Genomic DNA, 22615 nt, shown 5'->3' with positions numbered 1-22615 from the left:
GGTGGGAGGTTGAGGCAAATCGCCTGGCTGCTGGTTACGCGCAGCCAGACACCAGGGCGGTTAGAAGAGCACAGGAGGGCGCGGTACGCATCAGAGAAGCTTTGAAAACCAGTTTCATGACTGGCCAGGCTACGGTGTGAAAGTTCTGTTTGTTTCTCCTTGATGAACCCCCCCGCCCCTTGGTTCACTCTACTTCCCTGTAAGCTAACCACCCGCCCCTCCTCCCCTCAATCACCGCTTGCAGAGGCAATAAAGTCATTGTTGCTTCACATTCATGCATTCTTTATTCATTCATCACACAAATAGGGGGATGACTACCAAGGTAGCCCAGGAGGGGTGGTGGAGGAGGGAAGGAAAATGCCACACAGCACTTTAAAAGTTTACAACTTTAAAATTTATTGAATGACAGCCTTCTTTTTTTTGGGGCAATCCTCTGTGGTGGAGTGGCTGGTTGGCCGGAGGCCCCCCCACCGTGTTCTTGGGCATCTGGGTGTGGAAGCTATGGAACTTGGGGAGGAGGGCGGTTGGTTACAGTGGGGCTGCAGTGGCAGTCTGTGCTCCAGCTGCCTTTGCTGCAGCTCAACCATACACTGGAGCATACTGGTTTGGTCCTGCAGCAGCCTCAGTATTGAATCCTGCCTCCTCTCATCACGCTGCCGCCACATTTGAGCTTCAGCCCTGGCTTCAGCCCGCCACTTACTCTCTTCAGCCCACCACCTCTCCTCCTGGTCATTTTGTGCTTTCCTGCACTCTGACTTTATTTGCCTCCACGCATTCGTCTGTGCTCTGTCAGTGTGGGAGGACAGCATGAGCTCGGACAACATTTCATCGCGAGTGCGTTTTTTTTTCTTTCTAAGCTTCACTAGCCTCTGGGAAGGAGAAGATCCTGTGATCATTGAAACACATGCAGCTGGTGGAGAAAAAAAAAGGGACAGCGGTATTTAAAAAGACACATTTTATAAAACAGTGGCTACACTCTTTCAGGGTAAACCTTGCTGTTAACATTACATACATAGCACATGTGCTTTCGTTACAAGGTCGCATTTTGCCTCCTCCCACCGCGTGACTACCCCCTCAACCTTCCCCCCTCCCTGTGGCTAACAGTGGGGAACATTTCTGTTTAGCCACAGGCAAACAGCCCAGCAGGAATGGGCTCCTCTGAGTGTCCCCTGAAGAAAAGCACTCTATTTCAACCAGGTGACCATGAATTATATCTCACTCTCCGGAGGATAACACAGAGAGATAAAGAACGGATGTTGTTTGAATGCCAGCAAACATACACTGCAATGCTTTGTTCTACAATGATTCCCGAGTACGTGTTACTGGCCTGGAGTGGTAAAGTGTCCTACCATGAAGGATGCAATAAGGCTGCCCTCCCCAGAAACCTTTTGCAAAGGCTTTAGGACTACATCTAGGAGAACCGCAAATGCCAGGGCAAAGTAATCCTTTCACATGCTTGCTTTTAAACCATGTATAGTATTTTAAAAGGTACACTCACCAGAGGTCCCTTCTCCGCCTGCTGGGTCCAGGAGGCAGCCTTGGGTGGGTTCGGGGGGTACTGGCTCCAGGTCTAGGGTGAGAAACAGTTCCTGGCTGTCGGGAAAACCGGTTTCTCCGCTTGCTTGCTGTGAGCTATCTACAACCTCCTCCTCCTCATCATCTTCTTCTTCCCCAAAACCTGCTTCCGTATTGTCTCCATCTCCATTGAAGGAGTCAAACAACACGGCTGGGGTAGTGGTGGCTGAACCCCCTAAAATGGCATGCAGCTCATCATAGGAGCGGCATGTTTGGGGCTCTGACCCAGAGCGGCTGTTCGCCTCTCTGGTTTTCTGGTAGGCTTGCCTCAGCTCCTTCAGTTTCACGCGGCACTGCTTCGGGTCCCTGTTATGGCCTCTGTCCTTCATGCCCTGGGAGATTTTCACAAAGGTTTTGGCATTTCGAAAACTGGAACGGAGTTCTGATAGCACGGATTCCTCTCCCCAAACAGCGATCAGATCCCGTACCTCCCGTTCGGTCCATGCTGGAGTTCTTTTGCGATTCTGGGACTCCATCATGGTCACCTGTGCTGATGAGCTCTGCATGGTCACCTGCAGCTTGCCACGCTGGCCAAACAGGAAATGAGATTCAAAAGTTCGCGGTTCTTTTCCTGTCTACCTGGCCAGTGCATCTGAGTTGAGAGTGCTGTCCAGAGCGGTCAGAATGGAGCACTCTGGGATAGCTCCCGGAGGCCAATACCATCGAATTGTGTCCACAGTACCCCAAATTCGAGCCGGCAACGTCAATTTAAGCGCTAATCCACTTGTCAGGGGTGGAGTAAGGAAATCGATTTTAAGAGCCCTTTAAGTCGAAATAAAGGGCTTCATTGTGTGGACAGGTGCAGGTTTACATCGATTTAACGCTGCTAAATTCGACCTAAATTCCTGGTGTAGACCAGGGCTAGAGGATAATAGAGCCATGCTGGCTCTTCCTTATAACCCTATCAAAAACAAATCATTCCAAACCAAATTTCCTTCTTTGTCAGTGGATAGTAGGGAACCAATAGATGTGATATATCTTGATTTTAGAAAGGCTTTTGAAACATGACATTCTCATAAGCAAACTAGGGAAATGTGGTCTTGATGAAATTACTGTAAGGTGGGTCCGCAACTGGTTGAAAAATCGTACTCAAAGAGTAGTTATCAGTGGTTTGCTGTCAAACTGGGAGGGTCTGTCCTGGGTCCAATACTATTTAATATTTTCATTAATGACTTGGATAATGGAGTGGACAATATTCTTATAAAATTTTCAGAAGACACCAACCTGGGCGGGGTTGCAAGCACTTTAGAGCAGTGGCTCAACCTTTCCAGACTACTGTACCCTTTTCAGGAGTCTGATTTGTCTGCATACCCACAAGTTTCACCTCACTTAAAAACTACTTGCATACAAAATCAGACATAAAAATTCAGAAGTGTCACAGCACACTAATACTAAAAAATGGCTTCCTTTCTCATTTTTACCATATAAAAATAAATCAATTGGAATATAAATATTGTACTTACTTTTCAGTGTATAGTATACAGAGCAGTACAAACAAGTCATTGTCTATGAAAATTTAGTTTGTACTGACTTCACTAGTACTTTTTATGTAGTCTGTTGTAAAACTAGGCAATTATCTAGATGAATTGATGTACCCCCTGGAAGACCTCTGTGTACCCCCTGGTTGAGAACTACTGCTGTAGAGGATAGGATTAGAATTCAAAACAAACATGACAAATTGGAAAATTGGCTTAAAATCAACAAGATGAAATTAAAAAAAAAGATAAGTGCAAAATACTACACTTAAGAAGGAAAAAAATCAATTGCATAATTTCAAAATGGGGAACACCTAGCTAAGCTGTAGTATCACTGAAAAGGATTTGAGGGGTTATAGTGGATCACAAATTGAATAGAAGTCAGCAATACGTTGTAGTTATGAAAAAGGCTAATATCACTCTGTATTAACCAAGAGTGTTATATGCAAGACATGGGAGGTAACTGTCCCACCCTTCTTGGCACTGGTGAGGCCTCACATGGTTTGGGTGCCACACTTTAGGAAAGATGTGGACAAATTGGAAAGAGTCCAGAGAACCACAAAAATGATAAAAGGTTTAGAAAACCTGACCTATGAGGAAAGGTTAAAAAAACAGGGCATGTTTAGTCTTGAGAAAAGAAGACTAAAGGGGGGACTTGTTAACAGTCTTCAAATATATTAAAGGCTGTTATAAAGAGGATGAGTGTTCAGTTGTTCTACATGATCACTGAAGGAAGGACAAGAAGTAATGGGCTTAATCCGCAAGGGAGATTTATGTTAGATATTAAAAACTTTGTAACTATAAGGGTAATTAAGCTCTGAAATAGGCTTCCATGGAAGGTTATGGAATCCCCATCATTGGAAGTTTTTAAGAACTGGTTAGACAAACACCTGTCAGGGATGGTCTAGGTTTACTGGGCCCTACTTTAGCACAGGGGGTTGGACTTGATGACCTCTCGAGATCCCTTCGAGCCCTACATTTCTCTGATTCTATTTCTAAGAAACAAGGGGACAGGACAAAGACAAATGAAATCAAAGGCTTATTTGATGTATTGGGTACAAGCACTCAAATATTAGGGTGTTGAGCGTGGTATAAAGGCTTAGATAGATGGACTTATCTTACCTGTAACTAAAACAAATCAGTGATTCCGCTTTCAATTAAAAAGGTAGAGATGATTTAAAGTGCTGCTAGGATGCAATTCGCCTTTCTCTCACAAAGCCTGAGTAACCGGGCTTTGTGCGGAGAACTCCAAAGGTGTAGTGGAGGGAATGGAAATCAAACCTTCAACCCATGGGAAGCCTGTGGGGATGCAATGTAGCCTCTCCACAGCTACAACTCCAGCCCACGAGCTGGAAGAGGGGTGCAGCCCCTGGGCTCTTTTCAGGTTGTAGTTCCTTACCAATGGCTCTGGATCTGATACATGCATACAACAGTGGATATTGATACAGCCTTTAATGGGGTTGCAATGTATACTCCCTTGCTCTAGCCAAGATCTGTTGGCTTGTGTGCATGTTTGTGTGCATTTTCCACAGAGGCTATAGCTGCTGTTGCTATTAGACTCTCCCAAATTTAGTATGGTCTGGAGTGCAAGGACTAAGGTGGGGCCTGGGCCCTGTGCAGTTGAGTGCTTTTTCAAATCCCAACCCTTGTGCCTTCTCCTCTGTTGTACTTCCGCACAGGGTTTGGCCCCATCTAGTCCTTTTCTCTGCAGGAAATAACTTATGTACATATGTAATAAAAATTCCAAAGCTGGTTTATAATATTGCTCCTCATTTGAGTGTTAGCAGATTTCAGGGCCTTACAAGTCAGTCTCCTAGTGGAAGATAAATCATTGTTATGGAGTCTGGGTATATTCCTAGTGCATTTTGTTTTATTTACACACTTACAGCAATCCTAGATCAAAGGTCATCACAAGGGGCAAGCAGGCAAACCCTCTTTCAGAAATCTCAGCCCCAGCAGCAATGCCTGGTTATCAGAAAGCAACTGTGTACCAAAAATTGCTCTCTCTAGTGAGAGATTAAGGCAAAGATCGTATTCTCCTGGTGTTTGCCACAGCTTGCCCAAGAGCCTGCAGTGCAAAATTAACACTACAGCATTGTTTCAAAGGCTGAACAGAAAAGAACTTGTAAAACTATGACAGGTTTCAGAGGGGTAGCTGGGTTAGTCTCTACGGTGCCACAAATACTCCTCATTCTTTTTGCTGATACAGACTAACAGATTTATTTGGGCATAAGCTTTCGTGAGCTACAGCTCTCTTCATCGGATGCATGCAGTGGAAAATACAGTAGGAAGACAGACAGACAGACACACACCATGAAAAAAAAAAAGAGTGTTGCCATACCAACTCAATGAGACTAATTAATTAAGGTGGGCTATTATCAGCAGGAGAAAAAAAACTTTTTTGTAGTGATAATCAGGATGGCCCATTTCAAACAGTTGACAAGAAGGTGTGAGTAACAGTAGGGGAAAAATTAGCATGGAGAAATAGTTTTTACTTTGTGTAATGACCCATCCACTCCCACTCTTTATTCAAGCCTAATTTAATGGTGTCCAGTTTGCAAATTAATTCCAGTTCTGCAGTTTCTCGCTGGAGTCTGTTTTTGAAGTTTTTTTGTTGAAGAATTGCCACTTTTAGTCTGTAATTGAGTGATCAGGGAGGTTGAAGTGTTCTCCGACTGTTTTTTGAATGTTATGATTCTTGACGTCTGATTTGTGTCCATTTATTCTTTTGCATTAAGACTTTTTCCCCCCTACTGTTACTCACATCTTCTTGTCAGCTGTTTGAAATGGGCCATCCTGATTATCACTACAAAAGTTTTTTTCTCCTGCTGATAATAGCTCACCTTAATTGATTAGTTTTGTTAGAGATGGTATGGCAACACCCATTTTTTCATGTTCTCTCTCTATATATATATTAGAGAGAGAGATCTATCTCTCTCTCTCTCTCCCTCCTGTATTTTCCACTGCATGCATCTGATGAAGTGGGTTTTAGCCCACGAAAGCTTATGCCCAAATAAATTTGTTAGTCTAAGGTGCCACAGGTACTCCTCATTCTTTTTGCTGATATAGACTAACATGGCTACTACTCTGAAACCTGCAACAAAAGAGAATTTCTCAGACCATTTCTTAAAAAGTCTATATTGAGGGCTATTTTCTCAAGCCGTTGCCAACCTTACTGATGTGACCAGTCCCACTGAGTTGTGTGTGAGGAAAGTGAATTGGTCCTTTGTAACAATGATCTATATGGAGCAAAATGGACTGTAGCTTTACATACACTGGAACTCCTTTATAAAAAGTAGCCGAATATAAATGAAAAATCAACAGCGAGCTACTTTGCCCACCAAAGGTAAACATCTTAACATTGTGGGATTGCAGTTTAGGAAGCACTTTAAAAGGGGAGGTGCAAGCAGGTTTCAGAATGATTTGCTCAGATAGCACTTCACAGATGGTCACTCGAGTACTTCTTCAAAGGGGGCTTTTGGGTAGTGTTCCCAAGGGAGCTGCTCCACCTGAGAGAGACAGACACGAGAAGAGAAGGTTAAAGATTTTGAGAGGAAGGATTGCTTTAAATTAGTATATCATCAAATAGGAACATTTTGCATTATGGTGCCAGAATCCCATCAGAAGCTCTGTTATCCTGTTTTATAGAACAGAACTCTCATGAAATTATTCAGATTTTCCTGGTATTTATTCTATATGCATTTAATGGGGCATTCCAGATTAAATCAGCACCAGCGACCCAAAGCACAGAGAAGATTTTAAAGCAAGCATTATATTTTTGCTGTTTGCTTTCTGTTTGACAAAGAACTTTCAAAACAGAGATCCTCAGTTAGTGTAAATTGGCAACACAGCTCCATTGATTTCAGACAGTTTGTTTGCTAAAGTGATTGGTGATGAAATTGTTCACAATGGCAACATTTTAATTGTCATCATTAGGCTTCTGAATTAACACCGCCTGGAAATTAATGTGTACAATTCACATTTCAGAGCTACAGTTTCAGGCTGTTTGTGCATACAGCAAGTCCACATTCCAAGAGTTTCTTAACAGCCATAAAGGTTAGAAATTTAATATTTTTCAGTAAATGAAAGCTCACATTCTGCAGAAACAAATGGGAACACCAGCGTATGGCATACCACTGAGTACAGGCTCATTCAACCACGTACCAGCTCAGTCTAATCCGTAGCCAATCATAAAAATGGCATGGTCAAATTCATAGATTCAAAGAGTTTAAGGCCAGAAGGGACCATTAGATCATCTAGTCAGACCTCCCGTATTTCACCAGTTAGTCCTGTACTAAGCCCAAACACTTGTGTGTTCACTAAAGCATAACTTCCAGAAAGGCATCAGTCTTGATCAGAAGGCATGAAGAGATGGAGAATCAATCACTTCCCTTGGTAGTTAGGCACAATACTTTTAACCGTTGGGACCAATTTCTAATTTGAGTATCCGGCTTCAGCTTCCAGCTATTGGTTCTTGTTATGCCTTCCTTTGCTAGACTGAAGAGCCTTTTAATATCTGGTATTTTCTCCCCCTGAAGGTACTTAGACACTAATCAAGTCAACTGTCAATCATCTTTTCAGTAAACTAACCAGCTCCAGCTCTTTAAGTGTCTCACTGTAAGACATGCATCCGATGAAGTGGGTATTCACCCACGAAAGTTTATGCTCCAATACGTCTGTTAGTCTAGAAGGTGCCACAGGACTCTTTGCCGCTTTTACTATAAGGCATGTTCTCTAGCCCTCAAATCATTTTTGTGACTTTTTCCTGCATCTTCTCCAACTTTACAACATCCATTTAAAACTATGGACCCCAAAATGAACAAAGTATTCGAATATCCATCTCACCAATGCCCTTTCGAAACAAAATCACCAACTCCTACTCTCTACTTCCGGTTTATACAGCCAAGAATTGCATTGGCCCCTTATGCCACAGCATTGCACTGTGTCCAGTCAGTTGTTCCCAGTTGTCCATGTACCACCTCACTGCAGTTAATGGGACTGCGGACACAAAACTGAGAGCAGAATTTGGCCCCTGGAGCGGAGAACAGAAGCTGGCAGCAGGCAGAAGGGAAGGAGAGTGGGAGAGAATGCATGTGTGCGAGAGAGAGATAAGGTCGGGGAGGTAATATATTAGATTAACTTCTGTTGATGAGACAGACACGCTTTGGAGGGAGGAAGGGAGGGGGTGTGTACGTGTGTGTGTTCAGCAGGTGCTAATAGCTGCAGGGAGGTTTGGAGGTAGCTTTGGTGGCAGATGAGTTTTCCTGGGGGGGGCACCATCGAAGGGGGGGTGGTTACATTTTTATCTTTCAAATGCAGGCAGTGGCCCTTCTAAAGGGGCAGCCTCGCTCTCTGCGTTTCTCCAGCTCTCTGCCAGGCCGCAGAAGCCCCTCGGGGGCCCCATTAGGCGGAGACGTTATGCAATTACCTGTCCTCGCCTGCCCTCCACCCCGGCTCCCCGCGGCTGGCAGCCCGCCCTGCACATCCGGACAGCGCCGGCAGCCCACCCAGCCCGGCGAGGCGCGCACAGGCAGGCGGGGCGGGGGGGCGGCCCGGGCCACGCGGGCTGGATCCCTTTGTATGCGCGGGCTGAGCCTGCGCTCACACCCCGGTGCCTGCTCCCTACAGCGCTGCCCTCAGCCCTGACCGCCCAGCCCCGGCCCTTACCTAGCCTCCGCGCTAACCAGCCCGATCCGGCCTTTGTTCCCAGCCCTGGCGGAGACCCTCTCCTTACTTAGCCCCACTCCTAGGCGCGCCCCCCTTCCGGCCTCCTGGTACTTTTGCGCGCAGTCTTTTCCCGGGCGGGCAGGCGGCGAGGCGCTCGCAGGAGGTGAGCCGAGCTCCCACAATGCTGCTGTCTGCGAAAAGGGAGGAGGCAGGGGGCTCCCCGGTCGGCTCTTCGCAAGCCCGCCCATCCCCTTCTCTTTCATCCAGGGAGGAGGAGCCGCCGAGCCTACCACCCAGCAGGGCTGCCGCGGACCGGACAGGAGGCGAGGTGTGCAGAGAGCCGGAAACTAAGCCCGTGCGCCCCGCACGCAGCCGCCCCCCTCCCGCAGCAGCACCTGCATCGCCTCTTCCTGTGGGCGCCGGCCGGGGACTGCGCCTCTCTCCCTCGGGCCCCTGCGCCGGTCTCAGCGCCCTTGGCACAAGCCTGGCCCATCTGCTGCTGCAGCCGCCCTTCCAGCCGGGCACAGGCAGGGTGAGTGTGATGCGCTGCCCTTGCTCTGCCCCGCGGGCGGCCGGGCGGGCTGCTGCCGCCCCTGCTCCTCACCTTGCCGCGCGCCCCGGGGACAGGCGGGGCTGGCGCTAATGCGGAGAAGCCAGGGCCGTGCGGGCTCCACGCGGCTCTCTCCCGGCTGCTGTGCCCGCGTGTGATCCGCCCGGGGGTGCTGGCCTGCTCGCCCTGCCGCAGGCATGTGGTGTCCTCCCGCTGCGGGGGCTGCTTTAATTCACTCTGGCAGCGCGGGGATCCATTTTACTACGCGGCATGGTGCATGATGCAATATTTATACTATGGCGAGAGGAAGCAGCGCCAGCTTCATTGAGTCGGTCAGTGCGCGGGGGGGGGTCCGCTCTTGTAGACGGTCTTAACCCCCCCTCCCTGTCCCCAAAACGCTCTTACAACGAGCTTCCGGGGAGCAAGATCCCTGCTCACGCCCCACATGCAGAGACAGCCGGCCAGATCTACGGCTGCGTCCTGGGAACCTCGCCTTACATGGTGCTTCTGGTTGTAATGAGTCGCCGCTTATCGCCCTCTCCTCCTTGCCGAGGTAGTGCCACGCTGCTAGCGTCTCCCACCTCGCAGTGATGCTTGTAACTGGCTGTCCTGGCTTGCGGGGTGGGGCGCTGAATGAAAAGTCAGAGCTGGCGAGCTACCTGCTTGTGGGAGGAAAGTGGCCTGGCATGCCTTTAGCAGAGGTAATGGCGATCCCACATTTATAGGCATCAGATCCCACGTTTATAGGCAACTAATCTCTCTTGATTAGAATAGAAAAAAGCGGCCGATGAATCCGCTCAAACCCACGTGCGAAGTCTAATAATGACTACAGTGGCCGCTATGGCCGGTGCTTTCCCCCCGCTTTTTGGGTAAGAGGTGAGGGGAAGCTGGACTTGTGAATTTGATCAGATTCCCTTGTGACTTTTTTCAATCAATCACATTTTGTCATTGTTCACCCCCCTGTGCGAGCTGAGTGGTGGAGTAAAAGCCATTAAGCCACGTACTGGAAAGGAGGTCCTGTGAGTACTTTCTAGTTGAATGCATGGAGAATCTGTCGCTTCCTTTTCTTGAAGTAGCTAGTTCTCTTTAGTTGCCTAACATCATTCAAGCATGATTGCAATGCCATGTTTCTTTTCTCTATCAATTGCAAGGGAAGTTTGGTGATGCTGGAATTCAGCTATTTGTTGCTTAATTTTTAAAGGAACACCATCAACTTAAAAATCACACTATGTCTGACATTTTTTACCTGCTGTTGTCACAAGTAACACCTGAGATTACTATAATTGAACAAAGATTAGTGAAAATAATGTTTTTGTCTACTTAGGTAGATGCTGACACCATCACACACAAAAAAGAAGTGGATAACCTTTTGTTTGTTGGTTTGAGACCTGGGTAACTATTTTGCATACATATTCTACTCAGCTGTGTCTTTGATCAGTAATTTGAGAAAAACATCGTTTTGGCAACTCTGGAATCCTTAACCCCGCGCCGGCTGCTTTGTGTTGCTTCAGTGGGACAAAACAGACCTAAATCGGGCTGTTCTAGACCCTTGAGGATTTCCTTGCTTTGGGAAGTCATCAGGTGGCATATAGCCATGGTAGTGGCACCTAAGGCTTTGTCTACACTGGAAACAGAATGACAAAACATTTGTCATTCAGGGGTGTGAAAAAACCCCACCCTCCCCCGAATGACAAAAGTTTTGCCAACAAAAAGCGCTGGTGGGAACAGCGCTTTGCGACAAAGCTACCGCTGCTCGTTGGGGGTAGAATTTTTTTGTCGGCGGGAAATCTCTTTCCTGCTGACAAACAGCAGCTGCACTGCACACCTTTTAGTGGCACGGCTGCAGCGCCACAACCGCGTCGCTAAAAGGTGTGTAGAGTACACAAAGCCTAAGTCCGTACCTTCCTTCCCCCAGCATAGAGGATATGACTGAGATAACGTCATGGACTATATCTACACCCTGATGATTCTCACATACCAGAGTGGTCCTGTTGGAGGATCTGGGAGCTAGCCATCTTTGATTCCTCTCCTGGCTCCTTTGCCCACCCCCCTTCTTTTGCTCTGAGTACAGCTTGGATGGATCATAGCATCTGGTCCTCTGTGTCCCAAGAAAAAGATATCAAAAGATCAATTGAAAACCTAAGTATATTAACCATCTGTCTGAAATGTATGCAGCAGTGAATCAGGCTTGATATGCTCATATAAATGGCTAATGCAGTGATTGAATAATGGAGAGAAAGAATTAGAAGCAAGGTTTCAGAGTAACAGCCGTGTTAGTCTGTATTCACAAAAAGAAAAGGAGTACTTGTGGCACCTTAGAGACTAACCAATTTATTTGAGCATGAGCTTTCGTGAGCTACAGCTCACTTCATCGGATGCATACCGTGGAAACTGCAGAAGACATTATATACACAGAGACCATGAAACAATACCTCCTCCCACCCCACTGTCCTGCTGGTAATAGCTTATCTAAAGTGATCATCAAGTTGGGCCATTTCCAGCACAAATCCAGGTTTTCTCACGCTCTCCCCCCCACACAAACTCACTCTCCTGCTGGTAATAGCCCATCCAAAGTGACCACTCTCTTTAAAATGAGTGGTCACTTTGGATGGGCTATTACCAGCAGGAGAGTGAGTTTGTGGGGGGGGGGGGGGGCGGAGGGTGAGAGAACCTGGATTTGTGCTGGAAATGGCCCAACTTGATGATCACTTTAGATAAGCTATTACCAGCAGGACAGTGGGGTGGGAGGAGGTATTGTTTCATGGTCTCTGTGTATATAATGTCTTCTGCAGTTTCCACGGTATGCATCTGATGAAGTGAGCTGTAGCTCACGAAAGCTCATGCTCAGATAAATTGGTTAGTCTCTAAGGTGCCACAAGTACTCCCTTTCTTTTTAATTAGAAGCAAGAGACTCAACTGTGAATTTGAAAATTGGGTTCACGGACTTGTCAGTTGTAGGACTGGGTTTATTTTATGGAAGTGGGTCTTATCTTACTTGTTAAGGGGTTCCAATTAGAAACGTTAATAGTATTATGCATCTTTAAAAATTATTCTAAGTACATGGGATTTGATGGCTTTAGTAACAGAATATGGAGTCTTCCATCTCCGCATTGCTTATTAAAATCTAACCTACTATTTAGTGGCCTATGTAAAAGGGATTGAGACTGTGGTCCTTTATACTTCTTCAGTAGGGAGTTCCAAAGCCTTGTGTAGGAGGGAACCTACTCCCATGAGTTTTCCCCCTTGAGGGTTATAGTTTAGTAGTTCTTGAGGAATGTCCCTGTTGCAGGAAGGCATTCTTGTTGGGAGAAATGTGGTCTGTGGGATAGACTGGGCCTTGAAGATGAAGCCTGAGACTTTGAAATTGATCGGTCTGTGGGTAGCCATTGTAGTGAGTGGATTCTCAGAGTGATGTGCTCTCAGTGGCTTTATGGCTGCGCTAGTTTTCTAGAAAATCTATTTAAAGTGGTGGTTGCTAGAGGTTTTCATAGCTCTCTCTGAGCCCTGGTATTGAAGGAACTTGGCTTGCTGGTGGAGTAGTACAGAAAAGATTCCTAATAAGACTTCTAGAAACCCTCTAAAAACTCCTGAAATAGTTTTTTTTTTAACATATGTATATAAACAGACTGCACAATGCTGTGGTGTGGAAAGATCTTTACTGTTCTAGTAGAACCACTAACTGATGATAGTATCCTTTTCTTCGTGCCTTATCTTCCAAGAAAATAACAAAATACAGCAACAGCTTTCATTTTCATCCCATGGTCCAAACTTTTGGTGATAACAGTAATTAACATTTTTTCCCAATAATTCATCTTGTTTTAAACTATCCAGGGTTATTTTAAACCCCTCCTTTCCCCCCCTAAAGCCTGGGATGAAACTAAAATGTTACCACTGGCTGTCATTTAAAGGCTCTGATAGTATTAGCACTTATTGTATATGTCTGACATACAGTGCCTTCAGTATCTGATTCTGCATAACTGCTCTGTAGGGATAAGACGGGATGTCCAATGGGGTGATTCTAGGAGGAAGGTATGTTGAAATATATAACTCAACAATATATCCAGATATTGGCTGAAATCTGCTGTTTTAAAATATGATGACAAAGATAAAACAAAATTAAATGGTGTTTTCCTTGAAAAATGTGGGCGTTGATGACAATGCAAAAAAGAACACTATTTTGGTCTTAAAACATCATTTGACAAATTTTTCTCAAGGAAAATGTGTACTTGCTTCATAAAACATCATTTGGTTGATGAGGATGTTATCTTGTTGTGGATATAAATATAGTCATCTCCGATAATATTGGGTACTAAGTGATTTCACTTATTTCTATCATGGAGTTCCACATCAGTAACGTGAGAGGCCCAGTGATAATATTGTCAAAGCATGTTCTCAAAACTAAGTACAGTTGAATGAGTGACTTTTAAGGGATAGGAAGCAGGCTTTTGTCCAGACCTGACTTCCACAGAAATAACCATTGATGTAGGCAGATGTGAATGTAGATTGCTATAGAAGCAAAAAGACTGAGTAAGGTTTTATTATAGCAAAGCAGACAATGTGCAGTCTGCCAGGATTGTAAAAGGAGTTATGGAAAATCAGTTAAACTTTTTCAGAGTCCATCTCTTGTATAACTGGACTTTCATTTTAGAATGAGTCAAAATTAACTTCCATGGTGGAGACATAAGACTGTAAGAACTAGATTCCCACAGAGCGAATTAGAAAGCAAAATCAGAATGCAAACAGAATAAAGTTTAATGGTGTTGTACAATGACTCTCATAATAGAAATGTAGGGCAAGAAGGGACCTCAAGAGGTCATCTAATTCTAACCCATCTCTCAACACTGAGCCCCGGTCTACACTAGGACTTTAGGTCGAATTTAGCAGCGTTAAATCGATGTAAACCTGCACCCGTCCACACAATGAAGCCCTTTATTTCGACTTAAAGGGCTCTTAAAATCGATTTCCTTACTCCACCCCTGACAAGTGGATTAGCGCTTAAATCGACGTTGCCGGCTCGAATTTGGGGTACTGTGGACACAATTCGATGGTATTGGCCTTCGGGAGCTATCTCAGAGTGCTCCATTCTGACCGCTCTGGACAGCACTCTCAACTCAGATGCACTGGCCAGGTAGACAGGAAAAGAATCGCGAACTTTTGAATCTCATTTCCTGTTTGGCCAGCGTGGCAAGCTGCAGGTGACCATGCAGAGCTCATCAGCACAGGTGACCATGATGGAGTCCCAGAATCGCAAAAGAGCTCCAGCGTGGACCAAACGGGAGGTACAGGATCTGATCGCTGTTTGGGGAGAGGAATCCGTGCTATCAGAACTCCGTTCCAGTTTTCGAAATGCCAAAACATTTGTGAAAATCTCCCAGGGCATGAAGGACAGAGGCCATAACAGGGACCCGAAGCAGTGCCGCGTGAAACTGAAGGAGCTGAGGCAAGCCTACCAGAAAACCAGAGAGGCGAACAGCCGCTCTGGGTCAGAGCCCCAAACATGCCGCTTCTATGATGAGCTGCATGCCATTTTAGGGGGTTCAGCCACCACTACCCCAGCCGTGTTGTTTGACTCCTTCAATGGAGATGGAGGCAATACGGAAGCAGGTTTTGGGGACGAAGAAGATGATGAGGAAGAGGAGGTTGTAGATAGCTCACAGCAAGCAAGCGGAGAAACCGGTTTTCCTGACAGCCAGGAACTGTTTCTCACCCTAGACCTGGAGCCAGTACCCCCCGAACCCACCCAAGGCTGCCTCCTGGACCCAGCAGGCGGAGAAGGGACCTCTGGTGAGTGTACCTTTTAAAATACTATACATGGTTTAAAAGCAAGCATGTGAAAGGATTACTTTGCCCTGGCATTTGCGGTTCTCCTAGATGTAGTCCTAAAGCCTTTGCAAAAGGTTTCTGGGGAGGGCAGCCTAATTGCGTCCTTCATGGTAGGACACTTTACCACTCCAGGCCAGTAACACGTACTCGGGAATCACTGTAGAACAAAGCATTGCAGTGTATGTTTGCTGGCATTCAAACAACATCCGTTCTTTATCTCTCTGTGTTATCCTCCAGAGAGTGAGATATAATTCATGGTCACCTGGTTGAAATAGAGTGCTTTTCTTCAGGGGACACTCAGAGGAGCCCATTCCTGCTGGGCTGTTTGCCTGTGGCTTAACAGAAATGTTCCCCGCTGTTAGCCACAGGGAGGGGGGAAGGTTGAGGGGGTAGTCACGCGGTGGGAGGAGGCAAAATGCGACCTTGTAACGAAAGCACATGTGCTATGTATGTAATGTTAACAGCAAGGTTTACCCTGAAAGAGTGTAGCGACTGTTTTATAAAATGTGTCTTTTTAAATACCGCTGTCTCTCTTTTTTTCTCCACCAGCTGCATGTGTTTCAATGATCACAGGATCTTCTCCTTCCCAGAGGCTAGTGAAGCTTAGAAAGAAAGAAAAAAACGCACTCGCGATGAAATGTTCTCCGAGCTGATGCTGTCCTCCCACACTGACAGAGCACAGACGAATGCGTGGAGGCAAATAATGTCAGAGTGCAGGAAAGCACAAAATGACCGGGAGGAGAGGTGGCGGGCTGAAGAGAGTAAGTGGCAGGCTGAAGAGAGTAAGTGGCGGGCTGAAGACAGGGCTGAAGCTCAAATGTGGCGGCAGCGTGATGAGAGGAGGCAGGATTCAATGCTGAGGCTGCTGCAGGACCAAACCAGTATGCTCCAGTGTATGGTTGAGCTGCAGCAAAGGCAGCTGGAGCACAGACTGCCACTGCAGCCCCTCTGTAACCAACCGCCCTCCTCCCCAAGTTCCATAGCCTCCACACCCAGACGCCCAAGAACGCGGTGGGGGGGCCTCCGGCCAACCAGCCACTCCACCACAGAGGATTGCCCAAAAAAAAGAAGGCTGTCATTCAATAAATTTTAAAGTTGTAAACTTTTAAAAGTGCTGTGATTAAAGTGCTGTGTGGCATTTTCCTTCCCTCCTCCACCACCCCTCCTGGGCTACCTTGGTAGTCATCTCCCTATTTGTGTGATGAATGAATAACGAATGCATGAATGTGAAGCAGCAATGACTTTATTGCCTCTGCAAGCGGTGATTGAAGGGAGGAGGGGCGGGTGGTTAGCTTACAGGGAAGTAGAGTGAACCAAGGGGCGGGGGGTTTCATCAAGGAGAAACAAACAGAACTTTCACACCGTAGCCTGGCCAGTCATGAAACTGGTTTTCAAAGCTTCTCTGATGCGTACCGCGCCCTCCTGTGCTCTTCTAACCGCCCTGGTGTCTGGCTGCGCGTAACCAGCAGCCAGGCGATTTGCCTCAACCTCCCACCCCGCCATAAACGTCTCCCCCTTACTCTCACAGATATTGTGGAGCACACAGCAAGCAGTAATCACAGTGGGAATATTGGTTTCGCTGAGGTCTAAGCGAGTCAGTAAACTGCGCCAGCGCGCCTTTAAACGTCCAAATGCACATTCTACCACCATTCTGCACTTGCTCAGCCTGTAGTTGAACAGCTCCTGACTACTGTCCAGGCTGCCTGTGTACGGCTTCATGAGCCATGGCATTAAGGGGTAGGCTGGGTCCCCAAGGATACATATAGGCATTTCAACATCCCCAACAGTTATTTTCTGGTCTGGGAATAAAGTCCCTTCCTGCAGCTTTTGAAACAGACCAGAGTTCCTGAAGATGCGAGCATCATGCACCTTTCCCGGCCATCCCACGTTGATGTTGGTGAAATGTCCCTTGTGATCCACCAGAGCTTGCAGCACTATCGAAAAGTACCCCTTGCACTTTATGTACTCGGCGGCTTGGTGCTTCGGTGCCAAGATAGGGATATGGGTTCCGTCTATAGCCCCACCACAGTTAGGGAATCCCATTGCAGCAAAGCCATCCACTATGACCTGCACGTTTCCCAGGGTCACTACCCTTGATATCAGCAGATCTTTGATTGCGTGAGCTACTTGCATCACAGCAGCCCCCACAGTAGATTTGCCCACTCCAAATTGATTCCCAACTGACCGGTAGCTGTCTGGCGTTGCAAGCTTCCACAGGGCTATCGCCACTCGCTTCTCAACTGTGAGGGCTGCTCTCATCTTGGTATTCATGCGCTTCAGGGCAGGGGAAAGCAAGTCACAAAGTTCCATGAAAGTGCCCTTATGCATGCAAAAGTTTCGCAGCCACTGGGAATTGTCCCAGACCTGCAACACTATGCGGTCCCACCAGTCTGTGCTTGTTTCCCGAGCCCAGAATCGGCGTTCCACAGCATGAACCTGCCCCATTAGCACCATGATGCATGTATTGGCAGGGCCCATGCTTTCAGAGAAATCTGTGTCCATGTCCTGATCACTCACATGACCGCACTGACGTCGCCTCCTCGCCCGGTATCGCGTTGCCAGGTTCTGGTGCTGAATATACTGCTGGATAATGCGTGTGGTGTTTTATGTGCTCCTAATTGCCAAAGTGAGCTGAGCGGCCTCCATGCTTGCCTTGGTATGGCGTCCGCACAGAAAAAAGGCGCGGAACGATTGTCTGCCGTTGCTCTGACGGAGGGAGGGGCGACTGACGATACGGCTTACAGGGTTGGCTTCAGGGAGCTAAAATTAACAAAGGGTGTGCCTGTACATCAAGGAGTATTTCAGGCAGGACTGCACGGAGGGTTCCAATAAGAAATGGTGCACCTAAGTTATCGTTCTTATTGGAACAAGGAGGTTAGCCTGGCCTCTGATTGATACATGGCTAGATTTACCTCGCTGCACCTTCTCTGTGAGTGACTGCAGTGTGATCTAGACAGGGGAGGAGGCAAATGAGTACAAAACAAATCTGGTCTATTTCTTGTTCTGACCCACTCCATCTATCTTTCACATCTTTGGCTGGAAGCAGACGATGCAGAAGGACTGCATGCCATCCACATCTCATGGCTGCTCGGCAGAAGATGGTACAATACGACTGCTAGCAATCCTCATCTCTTGCCTGCCTGGCAGAAGATGGTACAGTACGACTGCTAGCAGTCCGTATCGCCTGCCCGCTCACCATAAGACGGTTCAATAGGACTGACTGCAGGACTAAAGAGAATGACCTGGTCAAAGTCGCTCCAAATTTAGTCCCTGCGCCCTTGTCTGCCCAGGCGCTCCCAGCCGACGTGGCCAGGAGCACCTCGGACACGACGAGGACGACTACCAATCGTATTGCACCGTCTGCTGCCAGAAGGCAATGGGTTGCTGCTACTGTGCAGCAAAGCCGTACCGCGTCTGCCAGCACCCAGGAGACATAGGGTGACGGTTACCTGAGCGGGCTCCATGCTTGCCGTGGTATGGCGTCTGCACAGGTAACTCAGGAAAAAAGGCGCGAAATGATTGTCTGCCCTTGCTTTCACGGAGGGAGGGAGGGAACGGGGGCCTGACAACACGTACCCAGAACCACCCGCGACAATATTTTAGCCCCATCAGAGTGCTCCATTGTGACTGCTCTGGACAGCACTCTCAGATGCCCGATTGTTTGCCATTGCTTTCACGGAGGGAGGGAGGGAACGGGGGCCTGACGATATGTACCTAGAACCACCCGCGACAATGTTTTAGCCCCATCAGGCATTGGGATCTGAACCCAGAATTCCAATGGGCAGCTGAGACTGCGGGAACTGTGGGATAGCTACCCACAGTGCAACGCTCCGGAAGTCGACTCTAGCCTCGGCACTGTGGAAGCGCTCCGCCGAGTTAATGCACTTAATGCACTTAGAGCATTTTCTGTGGGGACACACACACTCGAATATATAAAACCGATTTCTAAAAAACCGACTTCTATAAATTCGACCTTATTCCTTAGTGTAGACATACCCTGAGGAAGAATTCTAGAGCACTTTACAAACTGTGGTCCAAGTTAAGGCTCCGATAAAGGAAAAGAAGGTCACCTCAAAAGGATCAGTCTTTAGAGGTAGTATACCTGCATTATTAAGCATGCTATTGAAAGCCCCTATTATACCATTTGGAAGGGCTCCAACTCAGTGGGCTCTCTGCTTGCTGTCTACAGTGCATAGCATGGCTAGGGGCCCACTCTGCCCAGACATGCCCCCTACAGGTCATTCTGCCCTGCCAATAATGTTAGCTGCCCATACTCTGCATGTGGAGCATGCAAGTAACCAAATTATGGCTGCTTTCTACACTGGAGCAGTGAGAGAGGAAGGAGTTCTGTGCACCCTTTTGGTCCATTCCAACACACTTACATTAGAGCAGCCATAGTTCGGTTTTATTAGAGTGGAATGGTAGCACCACTATAGTTAAGGTTGAGTTTGCCTTACTATTGAACAACTGATTTTTTAAGTGCTCTAAAATCCACATGCTTACTTGGATTGACTTGAAAATTATTGTGACAGATGGAAAGTTGAGATAAGGCAAGTGGTCCAAATGTGAGGTTGTTCAAGCCAGGGGTTCCTGAGAGTCAGCCCCCATAACAAATCATGTTACATCAAAATTGTATAGTTCTTGTAACTTTTTTTTGCACACACCTGGAGCTCAAACTGTGACTCTGAGCCTCCCCGAGCTGATAACACCCTCTTGGTAATTATCTTAGCTAATGTCTGACATCCACTGCCCCTTTCAGGAAGTGATATTTAAAAAGCTATTCAAAGCTTATGAAAACAGGAGAATGTCAGATGTACTAATGCAGATTAAAGAATGAGACAGAGGGAGTGCTAAATATGCAATAGGGATAGAAAACAGTGAACAGCCCTTCTCCATTTCTGTCTTCTGTCAAACTGGTTGGAGGGGAGGGGGAAGGAGAGGAGGGAGTGATTATTGACCAATCTCCTCCAAGCCTGGGAGTTTGACTATTCAGTGGTTTTCTCTCTTTATCAGGTGCTCACACTCAGAACCAATGTAACTCTGTATGCTGTAGTTTTCAGAGGTTCTAGTATTAGTGAAATTGATGATCTGGAAGGGTACGAGGCAGCGATGGGCAACCTCTGCTCTGGATTAGTGAAGTTTTGGGGCAGTGATACACATACAGCATCACTGAAATACAGCCAGCCTTGGGATGGAAGTCAGAAGCCATAAAGCAGGGAAGGGGTGGGAGGATTTTTAGCCAATGATAGTGGAATAAAGCCTTGTTGGAACAGAAAGTGCCATGGGATGTTCAATGACTATCCAGAGCAGCCAGGATCTCAGTAGTTAGGGTTTCATAGAAGAAACTACTCCACACGCAACCCTTTCATAAACTGCATCAAATTCATCTACCGGCCTAAAAATGAGGGATAATCCTGGTGAGATAATCCTGGTGAGATTTTAATCTGTATTACACAGGGCCTACTTATTTCACACACATGTTTAGCTTACTGAGTCATCCCCTCTGCTTCCGGAATCCTGTAATTCTCCCTGGATTTTTCCCCAAACTTCTATAGTTTGAGCATACATGACACTAGAGATAAAATCATTTCAGTGCTCCTCCGTGTGGCTTTCATTTGGGCTTTGCTTACTGGTCACACGCTATTTAATAATAAAGAACTGCAGAGGAAAGGAAAACTTAGTGGACCAATTATCTCACAGTCTCCTTACCCCCTCAGAGTTTCCTGATTACTATACAAGTAGAGGTCTTACATAGAAAATTTCTGACAGAGGGACTTTAATGAGCTTTCTAAATACATTTCTAAGTACATTAACTCCCATTAAATCGGAGCAGAACATAACAAATAAATAAGATCTGTGCTTGGTTTAAAAATGCAGTGATTCAGCTGCCTGAATGCCAGTGAAGGTAACACAGCAGTGCATAAAAATCAAATGTCCTGTCACCCAAAGGGCAAGGGCCTGAGACTCGATTTCCCCGTGCTTTGTGGAGTCAATTACATCTGTGCCAAGTGGGACCAAAAGGCTACCAAATCCTGGGGGCGGAGGAGGGAGGGGGACAAAGGTGGTTTTGCACTGTACCCTATGCTGGAGGTGTTGGGGGCTGGTTCAGCACTTTGTGCAGGTTAGAGAAGCCTCAGGTTGTAGAAACTGGGAATAACTGGGGTGTAGAAAGGTTCCTGGCCATTCTAGGAACATCTTTGGCATGCTTCTGCACCCTGGACTTTTGTGTCACCACCCAGAGGCAGCCACACTGACTCTTCATCTGTTAGGGACGGTCCCTGTATGAGGAGAATTCTATGAGAGGCACTTACAGGCAGTGTTGGCCACTGATAAATCTGGCCCTTGGCATGCAGGCATGGGGAAAGATGTGAAGCCTCAATCTAAAAATCAATGACACAGGAAAATCTAAAGCACTTTATTTTTTAAGTATCAGTAACATTATGTTAAACCTAATGAGAACTCACTGACTGGATTGAAACACATCAGCAGTGCAGTGTGATTATTTAGACTCAAAGACTTTAAGGCCAGAAGGGACCATCATGATCATCTAGTCTGACTTCCTGCACATTGCAGGCCACAGAACCTCACCCACCCACTGCTGTAATAACCCATAACCTCTGGCTGAGTTACTGAAATCTTCAAATCATGATTTAAAGACTTCAAGTTACAGAGAATCCACCATTACACTGGTTTAAACCTACAGGCGACCTGTGCCCCATGCTGCAGAGGAATGCAAAAAACCCCCAGGGTTTCTGCCAATCTGACCAGGGGGAGAATTCCTTCCCAACCCCAAATATGGTGATCAGTTAGACCCTAAGCATTTGGGCAAGACCCACCAGCCAGACACCTGAGAAAGAATTCTCTATAGTAACTCAGAGCCTCCCCATCCAGTGTTCCATTGCTGGCCATTGGAGATATTTGTTGCTCGCAGTTGCAGATGGGCCACATGTCTCATAGGCAGTCTCATAGCAGTCTCATACCATGCCTTCCATTTATCAATCTCAGCCTTGAAGCAAGTTTAGTTTTTTGTCCCCACTGCTCCTCTTGGAAGGCTGTTCCAGATCTTCACTTGTCTGATGGTTAGAAACCTTCATCTAATTTCAAGCCTATTGGCACTTAATTTAAATAACTCCTCTCCCTCCCCAGTATTTATCCCTCTGATATATTTATAGAGAGCAATCATACCTTCTCTCAGCCTTCTTTTGGTTAGGCTTAAAGGAGACAAGCTCTTTGAGTCTCCTCTCATAAGGTAAGTTTTCCATTCCTCGATCATCCTAGTAGCCCATCTCTGCACTTGTTCCAGTTTGAATTAATCTTTCTTGAACATGGGAGACCAGAATTGCACACAGTATTCCAGATGAGTTGGAACTGGGATGCAGCTTTTGTTATGTGCTGTGATGTGGAGAGATGATTGAAAGGCTGTGTGTGCCGTGTACCTGACTCTTGTAGAAAGATTACAAGAAATTGACTGATAAACTACATGGGGGGTAGGTGGATGGAATCCATTCCCAGTTTATGACAAGGA

The 22615-nt window shown here is 46.6% G+C and overlaps 3 protein-coding genes across 11 annotated transcripts in view; 2 read left to right on the top strand and 1 right to left on the bottom strand.

The window, feature by feature from the left end:
* Positions 1 to 279: 279 nt before the first annotated feature.
* Positions 280 to 9868, bottom strand: LOC140910329 (uncharacterized). Of its 3 annotated transcripts, none has more exons than XM_073340992.1 (3): positions 8718 to 9868; positions 1499 to 6559; positions 280 to 910 (listed from the first exon to the last, which is right to left on the bottom strand). In XM_073340992.1, exons 2-3 carry the CDS (start codon positions 2079 to 2081, stop codon positions 396 to 398), a joined length of 1098 nt encoding a protein of 365 aa, XP_073197093.1. In that variant the 5' UTR covers positions 2082 to 6559; positions 8718 to 9868; the 3' UTR covers positions 280 to 395. The 3 variants fall into 3 exon arrangements, with proteins under 3 accessions (XP_073197093.1, XP_073197101.1, XP_073197108.1); XM_073341000.1 differs by having other exon boundaries at positions 8785 to 9868; XM_073341007.1 differs by having other exon boundaries at positions 9322 to 9868.
* Positions 8341 to 22615, top strand: part of SLC7A1 (solute carrier family 7 member 1) — a 62979-nt gene continuing 48704 nt past the window's right edge. For 6 of the 7 annotated variants that reach the window (XR_012158531.1, XR_012158538.1, XR_012158532.1 and 3 more), the window contains exon 1: positions 8341 to 9249. The gene's annotated coding sequence lies outside the window, so the exon portion shown is untranslated. Of the gene's footprint in view, positions 9250 to 10591; positions 10660 to 22615 lie in introns of all 7 variants that reach the window. The other variant, XM_073340947.1, reaches the window with a different exon arrangement.
* Positions 12126 to 16201, top strand: LOC140910342 (uncharacterized). The gene is made up of 2 exons (XM_073341014.1): positions 12126 to 15051; positions 15640 to 16201. Exons 1-2 carry the CDS (start codon positions 14469 to 14471, stop codon positions 15741 to 15743), a joined length of 687 nt encoding a protein of 228 aa, XP_073197115.1. The 5' UTR covers positions 12126 to 14468; the 3' UTR covers positions 15744 to 16201.

Source organism: Lepidochelys kempii, chromosome 1 (assembly GCF_965140265.1).
Source record: "Lepidochelys kempii isolate rLepKem1 chromosome 1, rLepKem1.hap2, whole genome shotgun sequence".
Taxonomy (NCBI): Eukaryota; Metazoa; Chordata; order Testudines; family Cheloniidae; genus Lepidochelys; species Lepidochelys kempii.
Note: the sequence above shows the minus strand (reverse complement) of the source record. Positions and strands in the feature narration are given on the sequence as shown.